This window comes from Pteropus alecto, unplaced genomic scaffold (genome assembly GCF_000325575.1).
Source record: "Pteropus alecto unplaced genomic scaffold, ASM32557v1 scaffold152, whole genome shotgun sequence".
Classification (NCBI taxonomy): Eukaryota; Metazoa; Chordata; class Mammalia; order Chiroptera; family Pteropodidae; genus Pteropus; species Pteropus alecto.
The window spans coordinates 1,579,597-1,600,008 of record NW_006432227.1 but is presented as its reverse complement, the minus strand read 5'-3'; the positions used below and the strand labels follow the sequence as shown (position 1 = coordinate 1,600,008).

At 37.1% G+C, this 20,412-nt stretch overlaps 2 protein-coding genes across 5 annotated transcripts in view; one reads left to right on the top strand and one right to left on the bottom strand.

Moving 5' to 3' along the window:
* DROSHA (drosha ribonuclease III) overlaps positions 1 to 6,537 on the bottom strand; it is a 107,433-nt gene extending 100,896 nt beyond the window's left edge. For 3 of the 4 annotated variants that reach the window (XM_006907113.3, XM_006907114.3, XM_015585734.2), the window contains exons 1-4: positions 6,391 to 6,537; positions 5,246 to 5,372; positions 4,134 to 4,201; positions 637 to 1,470 (exon numbers count right to left, since the gene is read on the bottom strand). In XM_006907113.3, coding sequence (XP_006907175.1) covers positions 637 to 1,470; positions 4,134 to 4,153 — 854 coding nt within the window. In that variant the 5' untranslated portion in view covers positions 4,154 to 4,201; positions 5,246 to 5,372; positions 6,391 to 6,537. The remainder of the gene's footprint in view (positions 1 to 636; positions 1,471 to 4,133; positions 4,202 to 5,245; positions 5,373 to 6,390) is intronic. The other variant, XM_015585733.2, reaches the window with a different exon arrangement.
* Positions 6,538 to 6,699: 162 nt separating this feature from the next.
* CUNH5orf22 (chromosome unknown C5orf22 homolog) overlaps positions 6,700 to 20,412 on the top strand; it is a 17,093-nt gene continuing 3,380 nt past the window's right edge. Inside the window, exons 1-8 of the mRNA XM_006907112.3 lie at positions 6,700 to 6,882; positions 7,765 to 7,910; positions 9,373 to 9,522; positions 11,657 to 12,086; positions 14,170 to 14,232; positions 14,482 to 14,603; positions 17,080 to 17,146; positions 18,986 to 19,125. Coding sequence (XP_006907174.1) covers positions 6,802 to 6,882; positions 7,765 to 7,910; positions 9,373 to 9,522; positions 11,657 to 12,086; positions 14,170 to 14,232; positions 14,482 to 14,603; positions 17,080 to 17,146; positions 18,986 to 19,125 — 1,199 coding nt within the window. The 5' untranslated portion in view covers positions 6,700 to 6,801. The remainder of the gene's footprint in view (positions 6,883 to 7,764; positions 7,911 to 9,372; positions 9,523 to 11,656; positions 12,087 to 14,169; positions 14,233 to 14,481; positions 14,604 to 17,079; positions 17,147 to 18,985; positions 19,126 to 20,412) is intronic.

The following is a 20,412-nucleotide window of genomic DNA, read 5'->3' as shown; positions in this document are numbered from 1 at the left end:
AGATAATCGGTCTTTTGAAAATAATAATCGGTCTTTTGAAAATAAGAAATGTAAATGGGATGTACTTTTTAAATACAACTTTCTTCAGCGTGAATTCATTTCAGTACAGCAAAAGCAAGTTAAAAGCTGTTTTGAAAACTGTAATTTAATAATGTGAAACTAATATTTCATTTCACAGGAAATAGAGCAAGAAAACATTTATCTTAAAAATCAGAAAGCAAGTTCTGCTTGTTAACTAGTTTGATTCTTAAGTGATAACATACACAGATCATCAATTACTAAAGAATTCAAGGGCTGTAACCAGATTTGATGATATTGAACACAATTAAACATTATAATACAAAAAATATATACAAGATCTTGCATTGGATCGTCATTAAAATGTCAACTGTATTACACAGAATAATCATCTTACATCCATTGATATGAATCTAAACTAGTAATTTGGAATGCTTTTCAAAAGTGGCTTTTTCTGACATCAATTTACTTTAGTTGCCTGTTCCTCCTTAAAACAGCCCAAAACATACTTTCTTTCTTTTTATACACTGAAATGCACTGCTGGACCTTTCTGTCAGTTTGCTGATTAACAGAAATGGCCTGTCTGGGTTTTTTCATTAAAAAACACAAGTGTTTTACCTGCTCCGCTCATAGCTCCGGTGGCGAGATGGCGTTCTCCCTCGGTCATAATCGGACCTGTAGCGGCTGTCTTGTCTTCTCCTGTCAGGACTTCGGCCTCGCTCCCGCCGATCTAGGGACCGATGCCTCTCGCCTCGCCCATGGCTGTGATCCCGGTGCCTGTGATCGTCATAGTGTTTGAGCCTCTCTGGGGACCTTCTCTCGCTGGGAGCTTTTGGGAGCGGGTATGGAGGGAGATGCCTAAAATGAGGACTACTGCTGTTATTAGCACTGGGTGGGAAAGAACTGGGGTTGTTCTGGAAGCTGTTAAAATTGGGAGGTGGGAAATTGTGGTGCGAGTACCCCGGAGGGTACTGATAATTGACCTGCTGCGGCATGATGGGAGGGGGTGGGGGGTGAGGCATGGAAGGAGGGGGCATCATGAAAGGGAAAGTGCCTTGTCCAGGAGGTGCTCCAGGGACCGGGGGGTTATTAGGACAGGGCATCGGAGGCGGCATGGGAGGAAAACAGGGAGGTACAGGGAAGGGGGGCCTCATCTGGTGATTGGGGAAGGGGGGCCGGATTGGGCAGGGGGGAAGAGGGCCTTGTGCTGATGGAGGCATGGGTGGAGGGAAGGGTACAAAGTCTGGTCGTGGAGGCAGAAAATTGGGGGCTGGAGAGTTCGAGAACGTGGTGGAAGGAGCACTTGGAGGTTCATATTGATATTGCACAGGAGGCTGCTGAGGGTGAAGCAGTCTCAGATTTTGGGGCCTAAAAGCTGGCGCTGACGGTCTGGCTCCATGTCCTCCTCGCCCTCGGGGACACCCTCGTCCTGGGTGGAATGACATTCTATGACTTTGTTGGAGGAAAGAAAAAGAGAAAAGAAAAAAATTCACTATGTAAACAGGGTTTCACAAATGCCTGAACATCTTCAATAGCAAGTGACAAACCCCTTAGGCCACTAGAATATTCCACTCATCTAATAGTATAGTTCTCTAAAATATCTAACACTCCTCATGGCCAGTAAACTCCTCTTCCCCTGTCTCAGCCACCCGACCCACTGCCATGGTCACTCCCTGGACCTTGTCACTCCCTAAAGCTGCTCCACTTCCAGAATGACAAATTCAACAGCCCATTGTTCAACCATCTGCTATCATGTCCTTGCTCAGTGCCCAAAATCTTGACCTCGCCATGTCATCCCATCCGCACACCCCATGTTTTATGATCTGTAGCAGCATCGTTCTGTCTTCACCTTTCTCCCCACTCAGCACACTCCGCATATTCAACGTAACGCATCCTAAAATGAATTAAAGATCTTCCTCTCCAAAACACCACTTGCTCCTTTTTCGGTGTTCCCTATCTCAACAGATGATACCATTTAAGTTCTAGGTATTTCTCTGTAGCATATTTGCTGTGAGCATCTTTGCCACAAACATTTTCACTACATAATTAGTTGGCCACAAGGCAATTTTTCCATAAAAAAAGATAAAATAACTGGTTGACAGTTTGGTTTTTTGTTTGGTTAGTTGGTTTCATTTCTCCATTGATGAATAAACCACCTTTAGCAGACTTCATGTTTCAGTTGTCGGTTCGGTTTAATCTCTCCATTGACAAAGTTCTCGCAGTTACTACTATTTTTATATTACTCAAATCTTACCTAGTTCTGTTTTATCCAGGGCAAATTATGCTGAGTCTGAGATTGCCCTTAGTAATAATTTATTTAAAACAGGTTCACTGTAGGAATTATACTTTATAATGGTAAGATTTCACAAGCCAATAGCATACAGGATAATGTCTCTTAATAAACAAATAAAGGGGGAAGGGAAAAGTGTGTTGTTCACTGCACTATTTCCCTTTGTGTGGGGTTTAGGATTTGACGATTTCTTGTGAAAACACAGAAAAAAGAAAAAAGTCAATAAAGAAAAACATACTCCAAACCAATGATAGATTCATTACACTATTGTTCCAATCAAAGAAAAGATGACAAAAATAAAGTCCAAATTTAGCTGAAGCATACCCTTCTACAAGATGGTTTTCCATAGAGTCAGTACTTCTAATCAAAAGCTGAGTATCAGCTGCTGGCTTAGGTCCCCTGCTGCTAGTGCACGTAGCTAGCAGGTAACCACACTGGTGCTGGTAAGCAAGGTGAGCTGCTTCAAAGATTATTACTCCAGGGACCATTATACAGCATGCACCACTGCCTAAAAGGAGTAGCCTCACCAAGAGAGGAACAAATGTCCCTTCTCTTCCCAAGAATGCTATACGGTTTAACACCACTACTGGTCAAGAGTAAGACAGAGCAAGCTCCTACCTAATTACAGCAAGTATCTCAAGATCTTTGGAGAGCTATTTAAACTTTGTAGATTCTACCTAAGCACCTGTCTTCATTCTATGGGAAATGTGGGTTCAACTCTGAATTATTGTCGCTCCTCCATTCATTCCTATCAATAAGTCTCCAACAGTGTCTGTGAATAGCTGAGCTACTAAGTGCTTATCAACAACAGATTTTGATGACAACATCCTAGCACAGCTTCCTCAAGGTAAGCAAATTCACTCCTGGATCAAAACAACTTCACTTTAGTCATAAACAAGTGGATCTGAAATCATAACAAGCCAATACGCAACACCTCATAATGCTGATGGTCTTAAAATAGCATTTCTTCCAGATGACAATGATTGCCCCCAAGAGTTGGTTTCTTATTTTGAAACACACTACATTGTGAAGAGGGCCCTCTTTAAGGGCGGAGTTGAACCCACTTTCCCCACAGAATGAAGACAAGTGCTTAGGTACAATCTACAAAATAAAATCAGTTATTTGCACAGTATTGCCATGAATCTACACACATTTTAACATTTTATATTTCACAATAAGATCTTTTTTGTTATTCATTTTTTCATGTTTCATTATGTCCTTTTTAAATGTCCTTTTATCTGTTGTTCTTCTACCTTTTTTATGGTAAAATTGCCTTATGGATGATTAGTTACTCAGCAAAAAATACTTGCAGTGAAACACTTGTGGCAAAGATGCTTATGGCAAAGGAGCTTATGGCGAAGAGAGCAGGCACGCGTTGGTCTCCAAGTCTTGCACCAGGGAGTCAGCTAACAACTTTCCCTTCTTTATCCCCTTTAGTTAAAAATCTATTTTAAAATTCTTATCATTTCTGCTTTGTAAATACTTCTTGAGTTTGTCCACTTCATGCCATCATCTTTGACCAGGCTACAATAACACTCCTGCTGGACGTTCTACAACCACTACCACCTGCCGCGAGGCCTGTTAGGTTCTCTGCTCTCACACACTGTGCTTCTCCTTGGCAGGTCCTATAAGAATTACAATTCACACACTAATGACCTAATTCCATCTTTAATGTCTGCCTAAACCTCAGAACTGTAAGCTCCATCAGGGCAGAGCTCTAGCCCTCACATATCCAAATCCTTCCCACACTCTATGGCCCAGTGGCATTGTTCACTCCTCTCTCTGTTCTCTCAAAACTACTGCCATTACTATCACATCGACTCACCATGTATTGCCTTGCATCATGACGTACTGTTTGGATCAATGTAACATCTTCCACAGAGAATATAAACTCTAGAGGCAGAAAGAATAAAATAGACATAAAAATGTTTCCTAAACTAATAATGCTAGAAAATATTTCTGTAATTACCTTAACACTAATTTTGCATTCTCTGATGAATTTAGCATACCAACGAAATTAAAAGCATGTTGAAATGAATTAAAGTTTACAGCTAATTTTTAAGATGTCCTTAATACTCTTCTCGCTGACTCAAAATAATAAGTAGCTAAAGATTGACAATCTGAGCACATTCCATCCCTAATTTGCTAAAAGATTGGGGGGGAAAAATCATTTTTCCTCTCCCTTTCTCCATACTCTGGCTTCCTTCACAGTGAGACCAGCATTCAATTCAAACATAACTACTAAACTTGTAAAGACAAGTTATCCCTGATTTTCATTCTCAGTTCTTCCCATAGAATGTTGTAAACGTGATGACTTTCCAAATACTTAAACTTGAGCAAAATGTTTTAAAAATTCAAATAATTATTAAATGCAGAAAGCTTTAATGTAGAAGCATCATCCTGGTTTTTCTAACTAAAAGTTTTATCAATAAGCTTACAGTAGATTTTCAAATGGTTCATGAAAATAGTTCCAGGTTATTCAGCTGTATAGATCACTGTGCTTAATAAATAATAGGCACCAAATAATATCTGAATAATGATTATTATTCAGTCCGAGGCCCTCATGATAAACCTAAGGCCTAGGCAGCTGATCTTAACACCATGGGCTACTACTCACTGCCAAGGGAATTGAATTCAAACCCCATGCTGTTATAAGTCTGAACCCAGACTTATCCTCCATTAACTGCCTCATGAAGTACCTATCGCCCCAGATTTTCCCAGTTGCCTAACATACCGAGTACTATCACCCAGCCTGTTCTTTGCTCCCACTCTTCTGAAATCTCCTATCCTATGAATTTGCCCACTGAATTCTACTCATCTACCTATGTCGAATGCCACCTCTTCTGTGAAGCCTTTCCTGGTTCCTTTTAGGAAGTAATCCATTCCCTCTATACTTCCATTGCTTTTAGTCTGTACTTACTTCTTTTAAGCACTTACCAGAGACTGCCTCATATTATAGTCATGTGTGCACATGTCTAACTTCTCCACTAGATTATTAGCTCCTTGATGACATGGGTTGATTCATAGTCATTTCTGTATCCTTCACAGCCCCTGGCAGAGCATCCTGCGCACAGTAGGTGGTCAATAAACGTTTACTGTCTCACCAATGGTACGTTTCTATGTTGCTACTGTACATTTCCCTTCCACATATATCCACAACAGATTTACATTTCCAAAATCATACTAAGAGCAGGCCTTTCCATTGATTTACAGGGCCCTGTTACAGGCAGGCCCTGAGGACTCAAAGATAAGACACAGCCTGCAGGACTCAAGTAGCTCAGATTCCACATACGAATACGTTGTTTAAAAAAAATTATTATACAATAAACGCAAGAAAAGAGGTACGCAGGTGGTCTAGGGAAACACAAAGGAATGTGCTGCACCTACAAGAGGGCAACAATCAGGATCACTAACTCTCACACAATGTGTCACAGCGGAACATTCACTATTAGATCCTCATGGATGTTTCTACAGATATCTGAAAACACTGAATCTAAAACTAACCTATTAAAGACAGAGTCAGGCTGTGTTGTGGATGCAAACTTTAATGCAAAAGTCAAGGAATTCACTGCAATTGGTAATAATTTTCTGTGTTTGCCTTACTCCTAGGTTGCTGTTTGAAAGCCGAAAAACTGAGAGAGCTGTTTTGAACAGTTAACACGACCGAGAACACTAGTCTATGTTTATTAAGAGCATCCCCTTTCCCCCAGATGAATCCGCAGGCCGGTCACCTTCCCCCGGTTGAATTCCGTGTTTACCTTTTTGCATCTCCCGCCAGACTGAGCCGCAACCAGGCAAGCGCTGGGCTCACGGGCTACCTCCCCACCGAAACGCAGGCGAACCCAAGCCTGGACCAGCGCATGCTCTCCAGAAATGAATGAAAGGCCTCATTTTTCACTTCTGTTTATTTACGGGATCCGGGCCTAGGGTCGTTTTTTTGCCCTTAGCTGCAGATCTGAAGAAGGGTTGTCCGATCCTAACTTCCAGGCGCTTCTCGCCCAAGCCCCGGCCTCCAGCCCGATTTTAAATCCGGATACTCAGAAACCCTCTACCAAAAACGGCAAAGTGGCCCTTTTACTTACAAAAAAGGCTCCCGGGGCGCGAGCTCGCCGTCGAAGCAAAGCCAGGTTATTATTCTCCAGGCACCAAGACCTTAGCGCCGCTCGCGCCGCCCGCGCCTCCGGAACAGGAAACGGAGAGAATTAAAAAGCAAACCTGAGAAAGCTGGACCACGGGAGGGAAAGCTCGTGGGTTCGCCGCAGTGCCTTATGCACGGTGATTGGCGCGCCAACAAAAGCGATGTTCATGTAAGCCAATCGCCCTCATTGGGCCCTCCGGCGCCCGCCTCCTGCCCTGCCTGTTCTCCAATCCGGAACCGCAACCGGGTGAGCGCGCGCTTCCACCCGGGGAGGGCAGCGGTGCAGCCTTTCCCGAGTTCCCGGATCCTCCGCCTGGCGTCTCCGGCTGGTTGGAACGCTGCTGGGGGCGAAAACATGAGCGACCCTGCGGGAGAGTGTGCTCGCTTTCGGCGCTACCCCGAGCTCCCGGTGTGGGTGGTGGAGGATCATCAGGAGGTGAGTGGGCGGCTTCTGGGAGCCGGGGCAGAATCGCGCGAGGGCCAAGGAGGCGGTGGCGGAGCCTCGGCTTCGGAGGCCAGAGGGAGAACCAGAATTTGTTACGCGCTCGAGTTGCATTGCTGTGGGGAAAAACACACTACTTTGCAAAGTAACTAGGAAAAATAGGCGCTGACGTTTATGGGGCAATTACTATGCGTCGGGCAACTCATTTAACTCTTATGGTTTGCCCAAAAGTCCCACAACCAGCAACTGCTGACGTCAGGATTCGAACAGGGGATCCTGACTGCTGAGCATTGAGTTCTTAACCCGCCCATTAACGCAGGCCGCCGATTGTTTCCCGCATCTCCATCACAGGCCAGTGTAGGTGGAAGGCTTTTTGTTAAGAATGTGGGTTGTCAACTGTGAAATGAGGACAGTCATCGTAGCACTCCGGCCGTTAGTATTATTGTGTGCGTAGTGTGTACATATGTTTTTGGCACAGCGCCCCGCGCTTGTAAACACTAAAGACATTTTCTATTTTTATCTAAAAGGGTGCCTTAATGTAGACTTCGAAGCCACATGTCTTAATTATCAGATGTTTTTCTGAGCGCCAGTCCTTGTCTGTTTCCTCACATTGTGGGTTGAGTTTGTTGTGGGGGCAAAATGGCAGCAAGAGATACCCTTTAAAGCCCTTGGATGTGAAAGTTGGAAATTCCGAAGAAAAAAACAAAGCTCGAGGTCATTATCTAAATCATCTACAATAATCACTTTTCTTACATATATTTTCCTACTTTTTAACAACTTGATGTGCTTCAAATTAGCATTGTTTTTCAGTCTGCAGTTGAGTATATGCTCACGATTTCAGTGCCAATTCTGAATGTGTGCATGTGTCTTTTACAGGTTCTGCCTTTTATATACCGAGCCATTGGCTCAAAGCATCTTCCTGCCAGTAATATAAGTTTTGTGCATTTTGATTCACACCCGGACCTCCTTATTCCTGTGAATATGCCAGCTGACACTGTGTTTGATAAGGAAACTCTTTTCGGGTAACATATGATTTTGTTAATAATCTTTTATGTGCTTGAGATAAAATTTGCAGTAGATGATAAGCAATTAAGAGAAATAGACTTTGCTAAGTTCGTGAGTTTTTGTTTTGTTTGCTTTCTTTATTTTATTTAGAGCAAGTATTGACAAACTTTTTCTTAAAGAGCCAGGTAGTAGATATTTTAGGCTTGCTGACCATACGTCTTTTATAACTACTTATCTCTGCTCTTGTAGCATGAAAGCAACCGTAGACACTGTGTAAACAAATGGCTGTAGCTGTATTTACAAAGACAGGTAGTGTCGCCCAATGTTTGCCAACCTCTGCTTTAGAATGTAGAATTTTAGAAATAGAAGAGACTTCAGAAGTTATCTGAGCCAGTTCTCCTTTCCACTTTAAAAGTCTGGTCACTGAGGCACAAGAAAATGTGTTTTAAACACATAGTTTAATAATTGCATAGGCCACACATCTTTAATTTGTATATCTTTCCTTCTCAGGATTCCTGTTTATCCTAAAAATTATTGAATTTTTTCTTTAATGTGGGTTATATCTATTGATATTTACCATACTTGAAATTAAAACTGAGATGTGTTTAAAATATTCGTTTCAAAATAACAAACCTCATGTTAGCATAAATCAGATTTTTATGAAAAACAAATACATTTTCTAAAGCAAAAATAAGTAGTGAGAAGAGTAACAATGTTTAAATTTTTGCAAATCTTTTTAATATTTGCCTTTATAGAAGACAGCTGGATTCTCAGATGCTTCTACATTCAGTGTGTTGCCATATGTTGTTTTCGTGGAAGTATATGAAAAAAATTAGGATAAGAATTTTCATATCCTTTTCAGATAACCATGAATATTCTTTAATACTATAACAATACATGACAAGTGTAGAATCCAACAATTCAGATTCAAGTCTGAATAACCATGGTTTTTCAATGTTTAAAAAAAATGGCGTTTAGCTCGCAATTCAATCACAAGTGCTTTTCCATGAGACAACCATTATATTTCAAAGTATGTAGCAAAAGTATTTTCTGTGCACTTCTCATTTTGCCACACGAAATATTTTTAAATGTCTACTCAGAATCAAGGTTTAATTGTGAAAGGCATCCTTATGTGAAACTGGCTTGGATTGGGGGTAGGGGGAGTGTTAGTGCTTGGTAGTGAGGAATACAATTACTACTAGTAAAGTTTGGTGCTGTTGCCTTGATTACTCTTAGAACATCAACCCACCATTGCTTTGTACCATCTGTGCACATGTCAGTCCAATGAAAAGGGAAATAATGCCTTAGTGTTTTAGGAAAATTGTTTTTATCTAGTAGTCTCAGTTAAGGTCTCAGGAACCCTGCAAGGGCCTCTTAGGCCACACTTTGAGACCTGCTGTCTTAAAATATTGTGAATTCAATTACATTTGGAAAAAAATCACTAATAGTTTTCATTCTTCCTCTGTATTTCTTTTCCAGAGAATTAAGTATTGAGAATTGGATTATGCCTGCAGTTTATGCTGGCCATTTTTCTCATGTAGTATGGCTTCATCCCACATGGGCTCAGCAGATCAGAGAAGGCAAACATCGCTTTTTAGTAGGCAAAGACACTTCTACCACAACAATCAGGTAATTTTTTCATATTTATGGCTATGTAAGGAGTTGATTGCTTCTATCTTATTTTAGATTCCTATAATAACTTATGAATATCTCTACACACACATAGGGTCAGATTAAGCCTCAACTCTTCCAAAAAGAATTCTCAAAACACCAGAAACAAGTTTTCAAGCCTTTTGACCTTCTTCACACAACATTTATATTTAGTTGCTGGTCAAGTTTGTTTTTGAATAACATGATTTTCATCCTCTAGAATTCTGGCTCCATTGATGACTAACTCCATTCAAACATCAAAGTACTTTTTAGAATTATATATTTAATGATACATTTTACTATTTCTTTCCAATATAACTGTTGTTTGCTGAATAAAACGATTAGCACTGAAAAAAAAACCTCATTGTTTTGTTTTTTTAATAAATCCAATGGCTGAAAAGTAGATTTGGGGTTTTAATTTTATTAATATAGTTATCTTTAGGTAATCTAAATTACAGAATCCTCTGACGAGTTACATGTGCAACTGGTTTTGTTGTATAAACTATGTGACCAGTGTTTTGTGTATCTTGTGACACTGCAGTATTTTTAGAAATATCAGAATAATCTTGATTTTTAAATTCACTAGTGATGGGATAAGTGTTTTCAGCAGTGTAACCATTACTTTTTATAATCTGAAGGGTAGTGAGATGACATGGTAATACTTTGAAAATGAAATATAATCTTGTTGAAATGACATTTTTTACTTCTGACTTATCTTTAATGATATAATTAATATATATGTTCTTATCAGTTACACAAATAACTGTCATGTGTACATGAAAATTATATTTATTGAGGATATAATACAAAGTAAATATGGCTCCACATATACTAAATATCAGAAATAATACTGGTATATGTGTAAGGGTAGTAGGATTTTTATTGAATACTTCATGAGTAGGCCTAATTTAACCTCTAACTGATTTCTGTAAAATCAAGTAATTTTGAACATTTGAAATAGACATTTGAAACTCAATGTGTAGTAACGATATTAGAATGATTTTGATTATCTTATAATTTTAATCCAAGTAAAAATTTATGGAAAAGACATACATATAGGTATGCAGTCTGAGATGTATGTGTGTTTGAACTAATATGAACAAAGTAAAATATTATTAAAGAAGAATACAGATTTAAGTTCTGAAATACAGCCTTTGTCGTCCTTAGGATGGTATAGTTTTTAATAAGCCTGGGCATTAGGTTTATTGCATCATTAATCTTTTTTTGGAAAATTATATCTTTTTAAATTTAAGACAATATGTTAGAATAGGGTGGTTGGGAAATAAGTATTAACTATTACTTTAGTTGAATAGAGTCTGCCTCTGAAAGAAACTTTTGGTTTCACTATTCATAGTACTTACCAAGACATAATATAGTTGAAAAGCTAAGAACATACCAATATGTCTAAAATCTGAATTCTGCAACTTATGAAACGCATTCTACACGTGTACAAGATTTTTTTAAGTTGTTTTTCATATTAAAGTTTTATGGTTATATGAAGTTTATTAAAATATGTCAGGGAATTTTATTAAAAGAAATTATTTCCAGATGTAATTTTTAAGTTTTTTTTTTTTTTTTTTTTTGTATAAAGTATCAACTGCTATGATAGAGATCCAAAGCACTGGCTTAAAAACAGGATCATTCATTTCTTTCTCATATTAGAGTTGCTGCATACAGCCCAGGGCCTATGTGGCAGTTCTGTAGTTTGGGTGATCCCAGTTCCTTCTGTCTTTTTGCTCCACCATCTCTAGAGATTGCATTTGTCCTCATAGTCCAAGGTAGGCTTGCCACTCTGTGTCATAGCCAGTTGGTGGGGAAGGGAGAGCAAGGCTCTGTTTAGTTCTCTTCCATTGACAGCCTTTAACCAGAACTTAATCAAGTGGCCACACATAGCAACAAGACAGACTAGTCTTTAATTTGGGCAGTTGTGTGCCCAGCTAAAAATTGGAGGAACACAATTTCTACAGAAGAACAGGAAGTACAAGTATTAGAGACAGCTCTGTTTTTGTCAAATATGTCCTTTCTTATAGTTCTGTAGTACTATGGAAATGCTACATGAAATGTCAGTTAATGTGTCCGTTCATCTTTAAAACAGTTTTTTCCTCTAATCCAGGGTTACAAGTACAGATCATTACTTCCTAAGTGATGGTCTTTATGTAACTGAAGACCAGCTAGAGAACCAAAAACCTTTACAGTTGGATGTAATTATGGTAAAACCATATAAACTCTGTAACAGTCAAGAAGAAAATGATGCAGTGTCTTCTGCTAAGAAGCCAAAGCTAGCACTGGAAGATGCAGAAAACACTGCTACTACTAACTGTGACTCTTATTCAGAAGGACCGGAAAAAAACACAGTGACGCAGAAAAGGGCCCAAACTTGCCTAGAACCTTCCTGTTCATGTTCTTCTGAAAGCCAGGATTGCCAGACTACAGTCAGCACTCGAGAAATTCTGGAAATTTTGAAGAAAGGGGATGCATTTGTTTTAGATATTGACTTAGATTTTTTTTCAGTCAAGAATCCCTTCAAAGAAATGTTCACTCAGGTAAATTTTTAAAACAGATCTTGAGAGTTATATGACTTATATATATAGTTATATATAGATCAGGGATCAGCAAACTTTCTACAGAGAGTCAGATAGTAATTACTTTATTAGGGGTCCCATATGGTCTCTCACATATGCTTCCTTATTGTTTTTTCAAACCCTTCAAAAGTATATATACCATTCATAACTCGAGGGCTATACAAAAACAGATTGTAGGCCATGGGTTGCTGATCCCTGCTCTAAAGAGTATTATTTTGCAATTATTGTGGTAATGGGTATGTGGGTGAATGAAAAAAATAAAATCATATAGTAGAAGAAAGTGTGTAGATTAAAGAATGTTGCTCTTTTACCACATCTTCATTCCCTCAGTTTTTTACCTCAGAAACAAATATTATGGCCAGTTTTGGGGGATATCTTTCCAGAAGTTTTTTATGTCCATAAAACCCTATGTGACAAATTTCTCACCAAAGAATGAGGTACATAATTACATATATACTATTTTAGCTAATGATTCAGGCCTGTGATTCTTAGGGTACCTCATCAGATCTTCCATGCAAATCACCAGACAATATTAGTGTACAATCTGAGATACGACCATGCAGTTAAGAAACTGATAAATTCACAATCCAAGTGAGCATTCCTAGGTGCATTTTGTGGGCACATGTATCTGCTTACTTTAACATTTAGAAAGTTGTCTCAGGTCTATTTTGGGAGATTCTAATTAACTCTTTTTTTCTGCCAACATTCACTATTTGATTTATAATAATGCTGTACTTTACAGTCCTTATTCTGTATACATATCAGAAGCTATTGTGATTTATCTAATAAATTATCAAAGACCTTGCCTAGGGACTAACCAAAAATATGTGAGATTTGAGGATTTAGTATAATATGGACCTAATGTACTCTCCCAACTTGGAAATAAGGGAGAAAAAAATGCCCTCTATTTCTTTTCTACTGTGACTATAACTGCCAGCTCAGAATTATGAATTGACCTTAAAAACACTTAGAAAACTTGAGGAATGGGCATACCTAGAAGATGAAGAACCTGACCTTTGGAGTTTATCCTACAGATATAGTCACCAAATATTTGCAATGAAAATTTCTAAAAAGTTGTATAAGAAACCTAGTGGCTTCACTCCTTTTCCATTGCTATCAGAAAACCTGGGAAAGTGGAGATTTTTATATCCTTTTATACCCTTTGGTACTATGGAGCTTTTTGAAAAAAGCATATATTATACTTTATCATTTAATAGCTATTTTTTTAATACTGTAAAGCAAATCGGTTGTTTACCTTTTTTTTAAAAGCATGTTCAGAAGGCAGTTAAATTCTGTTTGTGACTTCTGCTTATTAGCTGTATGATCATGGGAAAGTTCCTTAACCTTTCTGACCTGCAGTTTCTTTAAGTATAAAATCAAATTATAATCATACCCAACTCACGGGATTATTATGGTGAGGATAGTGCCATGGTATTGTGCTTAATGAATTTTAGCTCTTACATATAACCTTGTTCTAATAATTAAGTATTCCTTAATAGGATCTTTGGGGCCAGATAGACCCACCCATGATGAGGCTATGTAGCTGTGATAAATAAGGAGAGACAGTCTTCTGCAAAGTCTGTGTGTAGCCGGCGTCCTTCTTCCATTGTATCTGCCTCCAGTATTTTTCTCCAGAATTCTCTTCTGTGGCTAGGGAAAGGGCTGCAAAGTGAACATGGAGAGTTGTATTGTTGTTATTAAAGATATTTGTTTTTCCTATAAATAGTTAAAATCTGGGATGTATTCATTTTTAGAGTGGACTATTATTAGAAACATTTTTTTCTCATTATCCATTAGCCACCAAGTCTTCTTCCATAGTTATTTTTTATACATTCTTGTCATGTCCAGATAGATAGAGTTAACCTGAAGAAACAATATGTACAATGAAATCTTAATTATACATTTTGCCTGATTTTCCCAGACGAATCTTTAAATGATTGTGTAAGACGTTTTTTCATTGTATCACAGCCATTTTTCACTTAAAGCATTTCATTGAAAAAACTAATTTTTTTCTCGTGTATGGATTTTTTTGTTTTGTTTTTAGGAGGAGTACAAAATCCTACAAGAGCTCTACCAATTTAAAAAGCCTGACACCAACCCAACAGAGGTATCCTCCATTTATTTCTTTTGGTTTTTAGCTATTATTCACATATCTAATAATATCTTTCGGCTTACTACAGTACTCTCAAACAACTTTCCAAAATCTTTGTGTGCGTGTGTGTGTTTATTGGGGCACCCCATGATTAGTAGCTAAAAATCATGTTTTAACTAATTGAACTGAGATTTTTATTGTAATGGGATTGCACTTGTTTTTTGGAAGAATAGCTATAATCTCAGCTTTTCTGTTCATTTAAAGGAAGATTTGGTAGATTGTGTTGATACTAGAATACATCAGTTAGAAGATTTAGAAGCTACTTTTGCTGATTTGTGTGATGGCGATGATGAAGAAACTGTCCAGAAATGGGCTTCAAACCCTGGGTAAGACCCTCAAACATTTTTTTCTCCAACTCTACTATATTTTTGTCCTATATTTCTACTATTGACTCTTAAGTTGCTTTTTTTAAATTAGTATTAAATTTGAACACACATTTACTAACAGTAACATTTATTGAGTATTTTCTATGCACCCAATATAATTCTAAGATTTTTTTTCCTTGCATTATCTCATTTATTCCTTATAACAATCTTTTTTTTTTTTCCTTATAAAAATCTCATGGCTTCATTATTAAGTCTCTTTTATAGATGAGAAAACTAAGGCACAGAGGTTAAGTTGCCCAAAATCACCCAGTAAGTTGGTATGCTTTTAGTTATTGTGCAGTAGCTATGCCCCTACTATATATAAAATGCGATGCTAAGTTTTATGGAAGATTAAAGATGGGTAAGACAGTCCCTGTTATAAGTAGAATAAGAAAAAAAATATTAACCTATCAATAGAAAAGTAGGTTACTAGACAGGTAAATTATTATGTGAAAACTCGCCTCCTTTTAAGGATAGCCCAACTACAAGTAGAAGGGTTTTATTTTCAAGCTGCCTGTGGCATCAGGGAGAAAGACTTGAAAGCTGTGTTTTTCATCAGGTCGTTTATTTGGCTAGTTGTCTCAGAGTTAACTACCTTGAAAATAGAGAGAAAAGTTCTTTTGGAGCATGTGAGCATGTGTTGATTTGGGGGTGGGGTAAAGAATACCTTTAGAATGCTTTTAGTATTAAAGCTAGTTTGAAAGAATATTTACATAAATAATGCAGTTACTTCTCTCTAAAATAATTCTTTAAATTATACAAACTCAAAAAGTCAGGAAGCTAAAAGTATCAGATACAAACTTCTGTTCCCCATGAGCGTAGAATATCAGAACTAGTTTATTTTCAAATCAATCTCCCACAAACCAAAAGAGATTATTCTCCACAATGTAAATGTAAGAAATCAGTCATAAGATAGCAATGTAAAATGGAGAGTTAGAATCATAATACTTCAGGCCACTAGGATTTGTTATGTCATGGTATTGGAAAAAATTCATCAGATCTCTAGAATAATACAGAAGAAACTAGAAAAGCAGTAATTTCTGGGGAGAGGAATTGTATGGCTAAATGATGAAGTATATGAGGGAGAAATATCTTCTTTTGCTATGTGTATGTATTACCTATTCAAAATATTCAGTAATTTTTACTTAAAATATTCAGAAACTTCCCTGAAATAAAATATAAAACTTTATTATCACTAAGAAAAGCAGTGGTTTGGAAGAATAAACCATAATAGTATTAATTACATTAGTAAGTATTAACTAAGCACTCTAACATCAGTCAATGCGTGTTCTCTTTAGTATAGGGAGATAATTCTAAAAATGATTCCCTTTTTATGGAATTATGACAGAAGAGGGAGATATAGAAATAAGTCATAGAACATAATTCTTTCTGGAAATACTGAAGAATACCTACTATTTTGTGATTTTTTTTTTTTTTAAGTCTCAAGCCAAGTTTAAAACTTAAAACAAAAAACTAGCCTAAAAACCTCAGAATCCTGAATCTAGCTCATAGATAGGACCACCTATTCCACTGAAACCCACTGTACCTGCTGCACGTGCCCAGGTAGCTCCTCATCATCTGCAAGGAGTTCTGTCAGACTTTTAAAAGAACATAGAAACCACAAACAGTGGTGAGTTTAGACTGTGTTTGGAACTGGGAGGAAAACAATAGCACAAGGGGAAAGTGAGTGAGACAGCAAGAAAATTCTCTCCAAACTTACTGCGCCCCTAAAGGGCCAGGCCCTCAGCATGAAGGAGGTAGAAGAGGCTGGTGATCGGGGCCCGGAAGCCCAGCAAGGGTCACTAATAAAAAGGGAGAAATAACAGGATGAGTGGATAGACAGGCCTCCATGCCTCCTTTTTTCTTTTTTTCTTTTTTCCCTTCAGCAGATGAGTGGATGTTGGTGGAGGAGGTATTGAAATACTAGAATCATTAATTAATCAGGGCTTCCAAAGAATTCCATCTAAATTAAATAACTTAAAACCCCTATCGTTATTATATCAAATGGTATACAGAACTTTTCCAGTTGTAATTGTATACGTCAGTAAATATGACCTTAAATTTTTTTTAACCTTCAGGAAACATCTTTTGTCACTAAATGCTTTGATCTTGCTGATCAAAATGTATTTTTTTATGAAATTGGATTTTCAAAATGATATTTCAAAGTCATAGAACTTTCATTTTTAAAGAAAAGGAAAATCTCAGTTACTCAGGTGCTAATTTTAAATCTTTAATACATTCTGTAACTTTTTAGGTAAGAAAACAACATGGAACATTTATTTCTTATTATTTTAAGATACTTGAACAGTTTTATCTTTCATTTCCAAGAATCATTAAACATATTGTTAATGGGAAATTTTAAGGGTACTGTATCATTGGCTACTATAATTTTGGTTGAGGTGGTGTGATGTTTAATTGAGGGGTGGCTTTTTTCCAGAATGGAATCACTAGTTCCACTTGTACAGAGTTTGAAAAAACGGATGGAAGTGCCAGACTATGAAATGGTAAATATTTTATATTAAAGTATAAAATTGGGGGAAAAAAGAATTAAATAAATAAAGTATAAAATTGATCCTTTCCAAGGCATTATTCTGGGTAGAAAAATATGCTTTTGTTAAAATGATTACTTTTTTTGTGTTCCTGGGAAATGTGAAAGAATTATCTTTTAAAAGAAAAAGAAATGAAAAAATTACACACTTTTCAGAAGTTAGAACACTTTTTCAGTTTTCTTAGAAAAACATGCTAAAGTGCTGGGGGGAAAAGTATACAATTTCTAAAGTTGTTCTTTATTGATCCTTTTTTTGTTTTTTTTTACTCCTTTACCCCTTTTCTCTCTACACTTTTCTGATTATAAAAACCAAACAGAAAGACTAAAGAAGGCACTCTGGCGAGTGCATTTTTACTATATTAGCTGTGTAACTGGCTTTGACAAAAAGAGAATATCTTTAATGATAATTTCTTTTGTTTTTATAGCATTCTGCAGTCTTTGAAGCATAAATTTTCCCATTCGAGGTTCAAATGTGTTTTCTCAGATTTTTGTGCCAGAGCTGAGACCTCTAAGTCTTTTGTTCTTTTACTTCTGGTGCTTCTTTTACTTCAGTAAATTGTGTTTTTGTTTTAATGTTTTATCTAGTCATGGAATACAATCAAACCACCTTATTTGAACTGAAGGTTATATATTGATTTAATGCTAACTTTACAAGAATAAAAAATACCAGCAAAATAATATTTTGGTTAAATCGTAGCTAATCTAAGACTCACTCTTCTATTTAATGGCAATTATTAAGTATGAAAGAATTAGAAGTCATAGGGTTTAAAAATGCTTCGAGCTCATGTAATATTAATGACTGTGTGTTCATGCAGGTCTACTTTAGTCATTGCATTACATCTGGATTTTCTGGTGATTGGGGATGGGTGTTGTACATTATTTGTTAAGGGATGGCATGGGCTCAGTTGCAGATTATATGATCAAATATGATGTGCTTATAGCTGAAGGATTAAAATACTATTCTAATCATTTTAGTAGAAAAGAACATGCAGTCTGTCATTTTACTACATTGACAGATCACTGCCAATTAAATCTTTGATGTTTATCCAGAGCCTCCAATAAAGTAGCAGATTAGTGTTTTTTCCATGCTTTGCACTTATGTACGCTAGGCAAAACTGTGACATGTTTGAGTTCCAGTTTTCAAAACTTTAAAGCAGAAGCTGCAAAATGTCAGTTTGTGAGCCACTTCTAGCTTTCAGGCATTTTAGTTTAACACTAAGACTGAAACACCAGTTGTTTACGTTTAAGATATATATAGATAGAAAGATAGATAGATATCAGCAGGACGTGCTTATGCATAAGGATACACAAGAAACTGGTAACCGTAGGTTAAATAAGGTAGGAGGAAGACTTTCCCTTGTATCCTCTTGAAACTTGGAGTGTAGTACTGGGTGCATGTATTTAAAAACTAAATAATAAGTTGGAAGGAAATAGTAAGGTGTATACAGTTTTATATCAGCTTTTAGAATTTAGATGAAGTGGATAATTCTCTAGGAAATGTGAATTGTCAAAGTAGACTCAAGTAAAGATAGAAACTGAATGAATCCATAATCATGACATAAAGAAGTAGTTAAAGAATTATTTCTACTAAATGTATCAGGCCCAATCGGGTGTATAGGCCAGTTCTTTAAAACTTGAGAAAATTGATAACTTCTGTGGCACAGAAATTATTAAGGAAAAGACAATCTCATTTCACAAAAATATTAAAAGATTTGTCAGCAAGGCTATTAATGGTTAAAGTGTTATTAAAAATAACAAAGCCTTACAGTTTAATTTGTAATTGTCTTGTTTTTAGGTTCACCAGGCTGGTCTAACCTGTGATTATTCAGAACTTCCTCACCATATCAGCACAGAACAAGAAATTGAGTATCTTATTCAGTCTGTGTATTATTTACTGAAAAATTTACCAAAACCTACTCTTGTGACAATTGCAAGGTAAGTGTGATAGCCTGAATGATGATGACCCACCAAAGATGTCTACATCCCAGTCTCTAGGACCTGTGAATATATTGGTTTATGGGGCAAAATAGACTTTGTGGATGTTGATTAACTCAAGGATCTTGAAATGGGGGATTATCCTGGATTATCTGTGTGGGCCCAGTGTAATGAGGGGTCCTTGTAAAAGGAAGGCAGTAGGGTCAGAATCAGAAAGGTGAGAAGACGCTAGGCTATTAGCTTTGAATATGGAAGATGTGACCCGAGCTAAGGAATGAATGCAGGCAGTCTCTAGAAGCTGGAAAAGCAAGGAAACATTCTTGCCTAGAGCCTGGAGAAGAAAATGCAGCCCTGTCAGCACCTTTGTTGTAGGACTTCTGACCTCCAACAAAACTGTAAGATAATTGGTGTTACTGTAAGCCGCTAAGTTTGTGGTAATTTGTTACAGCCGCACTTGGAAATTAATACAGTCTCTGTAGATAATTCTGATGATTACTAAAACAATAATTCTTTTCAATTTTTTTCCTCCTAAGCTCGAATTTCAGATGTTTTTTTCCTCTTTCCTATTAGTAATGATTGGCAGACAACTTGTTTTTGAAGTTGGTGATAATATTCAGATGAACACAAGAATTTCATTTCTGTGTTCTACAGAGGAATATTTAGCTGCTGCCATGTTTTAAATTTGAACATAGTAATGGACTGAATAGTTATAACAATTTATCTTTTTCTCTGTTAATCTTTGGGCTAGTTTTCTATAGAACTATAAGGTTCTAAAATAAGTACTTTAAATACTTATGCAAATAGTATTTTGTGGCAGACATCTTATAACAATCTTTTACCATCCTAAAACAAAATTCATAGATAATCTAGCCTACTGCACACATAATTTAAACATATGTAGATATTATACATAATATGTAGATAATATAATTGTCTTAGTCCATTCAGACTGCAGTAACAAAAATACCATAGACCTGGTGCTTATAAACAACAGATTTATTTCTCACAGTCCTGGAGGCTGAGAAGTTCAAAGTGAAGGCACCAGCAGATTCAGTGTCAGCGTGAGGACCTGATTCCTAGTTCATAAACAGCCGCCTTCTCCCTGTAACGTCACATGGTGGAAGGACTGAAGGAGCTCTCTTGGACCTCTTTTATAAAAGCACTAATCTCATTCAGGAGGAATCTACTCTCATCACCTAATCACCTCCCAAAGGCCTCACCAAATATGATCACCTTGGGGATTAGGTTCCAACATATGAGTTTGGGGAGGACACATTTAGTCTACAG